The sequence below is a fragment of the Eretmochelys imbricata genome, chromosome 13 (assembly GCF_965152235.1).
Source record: "Eretmochelys imbricata isolate rEreImb1 chromosome 13, rEreImb1.hap1, whole genome shotgun sequence".
In the NCBI taxonomy this organism is placed as follows: Eukaryota; Metazoa; Chordata; order Testudines; family Cheloniidae; genus Eretmochelys; species Eretmochelys imbricata.
This window is the reverse complement of record NC_135584.1, coordinates 4,971,750-4,974,435: the sequence shown is the minus strand read 5'-3', so window position 1 is coordinate 4,974,435 and position 2,686 is coordinate 4,971,750. Positions and strand designations below refer to the sequence as shown.

The following is a 2,686-nucleotide window of genomic DNA, read 5'->3' as shown; positions in this document are numbered from 1 at the left end:
TCCCCCTCCCTTCCCCGTTGCTGATTGGCCCAAGCTGGCTATATTTGACCCCTTCCCGCTTCGCGGCGTCCCAAAAGTTTTTTGGGAGGGGAACGCGACTTTCCCTGGCTTCCCCCCCGACGCGGACCGCTGAGCCGCTGCCGACCGCAGGCGCTGCGCCGGGCCAGGTTTCTCCTCTTTGCCCCGCACTGCTCGGTTCCGATCCAAAGGGCCGCCCAGCTGGAATGAATAGATCTGAGCCTAGTTACTGCCGAGAGGAGATATCTCAACCCAGGGGCGGCCGTTCATGGGGACCCACTGCGGCCCCCGCCGCTGAGCCCGGGCTCGCCTACCCGCAGACCCCGGGGGCAGACTCCGCGTCCAGCCGGACCCCCAGCCCTGACCCCGGTTTTGGATTTCGCCCAGGCGCGGCGGGGGGAGATCCAGGAGCGCTCGGGTCAGCTCCCAGCCGGTCGCCGAGCCCGGATCCCGGGTATGGATACAGTCCGACCTCGGGCAGAGCCGAGGGGAAGCCGGGGGAGGATTCCAGGATCCGCCGCCCCATGAACGCCTTCATGGTCTGGGCGAAGGACGAGCGGAAGCGGCTGGCGCAGCAGAACCCCGACCTGCACAACGCGGTGCTGAGCAAGATGTTGGGTAAGCGGCGAGGCGAGCCGCTGCAGCGCCCCGGGGCGGGCTGCCCCCTCTGGGACCCGGGGCAGGCTGCTCCCTCCGGGACCCGGGACAGAGACAGGCTGCCGACTGCCCCCACGGGGACCTGGGACCCGGGATAGGGGCAGGCTGTCCCCACTGGGACCTGGGACCCAGGGTGGGCTGCACCCGCTGGGACCTGGGATAGGGACAGAGGGCACCCACTGGCATAGAAACAGGCGCCCCTCACTGGATCTGGGCCAGGGTCAGGCTGAAGCCCAGACGGGAGCTTGGGTAAGGACATGGCTGCAGGGCTTAGGTCCGGGCTGCAGGTCCCTTGGTGGCTGGGTTAGGAAGCTAGCTGGAACGGCTGCTGTTGCTAGCTCTCCAGGACAGTGGCCCCTCCGCCTCCTCTCTTGCCTTGCAAAGGACATTTGCTTATTCTCTTTCCTATCCGGTCAGGGTTTATTTTCCTTTCCGGGGGGTGGCGTTCAGTGTCCCATTGCAGGGGGGAACCGCATGCCTGTGCCCAGAAAGCGTTGGACTTCTCAGCAGAAGGTGGGCTCCGAGCAGAGCTTTGCAATCATCTCTCTCCGGGGCTGAAGAGTTAAATCCCTATTTTTCTTTTGGGGGAGGGGAGCTTGGTATCACTTTTCAGCCTTCTCCCCAGAAGGGGGTTAAACCAGAGGTTTGTCTGTTGCCGGTTTTTTAACCGCATTCTGGATGTGACCTCCTCTCCCCCAGCCCCGGTCCCCCAAAGCACTGTCCTCTCTTGTATCTGCATGTGTTGCTTCTTTGCAAAGGTCTATGCGTTCTGGAGGAAGGGTGCAGGGCTGAGCCCTTTTAACGGGGTGTGCTTTCCCCTTCCAGGCCAGTCATGGAAAGCCCTGAGTGCCAGTGACAAGCGCCCCTTCGTGGAGGAAGCAGAGAGGCTGCGAATTCAGCATCTGCAGGACCATCCCAACTACAAGTACCGCCCAAGGAGGAAGAAGCAAGCCAAGAAAATCAAGAGGATGGAACCCAATATCCTTCTCCACAACCTTTCCCAGCCGTGCAGCGACAGCTTCAGCATGAATCATCATAGTGGCAGCCAGCCTGGCCACCACCAGCCTCCCCCACTTAACCACTTCAGAGAACTCCACTCCATGGGGTCGGATATTGAAAACTATGGCTTGCCAACTCCCGAGATGTCTCCTTTGGATGTCTTGGAACAGACCGAGCCAGCGTTTTTCCCTCCTCACATGCAGGATGACTGCAGCATGATGCCCTTTAGAGGCTATCATCCCCATCACCAGATGGAGTTTCCCCAAGAGAAGCCCATGGGGCGGGACATGGCACTGCCCTATGCTCAGACCCCATCACATTTGGCTGATGCTATGAGGACTCCCCATCCATCTAGCATGTACTACAACCAAATGTGCTCTGGACCGCAGAATGTCCTTTCTGCCCATCTGGGCCAGCTCTCACCCCCTCCTGAAGCCCATCATGTTGACAGTGTAGATCACTTAAATCAAACTGAGCTTTGGACAGATGTTGACCGCAATGAGTTTGACCAGTATTTGAACATGAGCAGGACTCGTCCTGAAACCTCAGGACTCCCTTACCATGTCTCCCTGTCCAAAGTGACTCCAAGAAGCATCTCCTGTGAGGAGAGCAGTTTGATATCTGCATTGTCTGATGCCAGCAGTGCGGTCTACTATAGCTCCTGCATCACAGGCTAGGTCTGCCCCACCTTGTACAATGCGCTCACCCTGGAGAACGTATGACCCTTCAGTGCAGAGTCTCCTTTAAAAAAGAAAAACCGTCTTCCTTTAACCATTGAGCTCCATAATATTTAGAATATCTCATTAAATGCATCGCTTTTTTAAAAACATGCTGAAATCACTGATATACTGTATAACTATATAACACAAATAGATGCATTTGCCAACGCAGAAGGTTAACATAGACAAGAGGTCAGCCTACAGCACTCCATCTCTTAACTCTATGCTGACTGGAAAGTATGGCAAAGCTTCTTACACATTGTTTTCAGCCGGGCATAGCTGTAACTTCTAAG

At 57.2% G+C, this 2,686-nt stretch overlaps 1 protein-coding gene across 1 annotated transcript; it reads left to right on the top strand.

The window, feature by feature from the left end:
• Positions 1 to 224: 224 nt before the first annotated feature.
• SOX18 (SRY-box transcription factor 18) lies at positions 225 to 2,351 on the top strand. The gene is made up of 2 exons (XM_077832280.1): positions 225 to 636; positions 1,501 to 2,351. The coding sequence occupies exons 1-2, from the start codon at positions 225 to 227 to the stop codon at positions 2,349 to 2,351; spliced, it is 1,263 nt and encodes a 420-aa protein (XP_077688406.1).
• Positions 2,352 to 2,686: the final 335 nt, after the last annotated feature.

What these genes read in the sequence shown, in the direction of transcription:
- SOX18 (XM_077832280.1), top strand. Translation starts at nt 225, where the DNA reads ATGAATAGATCTGAGCCTAGTTACTGCCGAGAGGAGATATCTCAACCC. An exon ending in GGTGCTGAGCAAGATGTTGG is followed by an intron (nt 637 to 1,500) that starts GTAAGCGGCGAG and finishes TTCCCCTTCCAG; the next exon opens with GCCAGTCATGGAAAGCCCTG.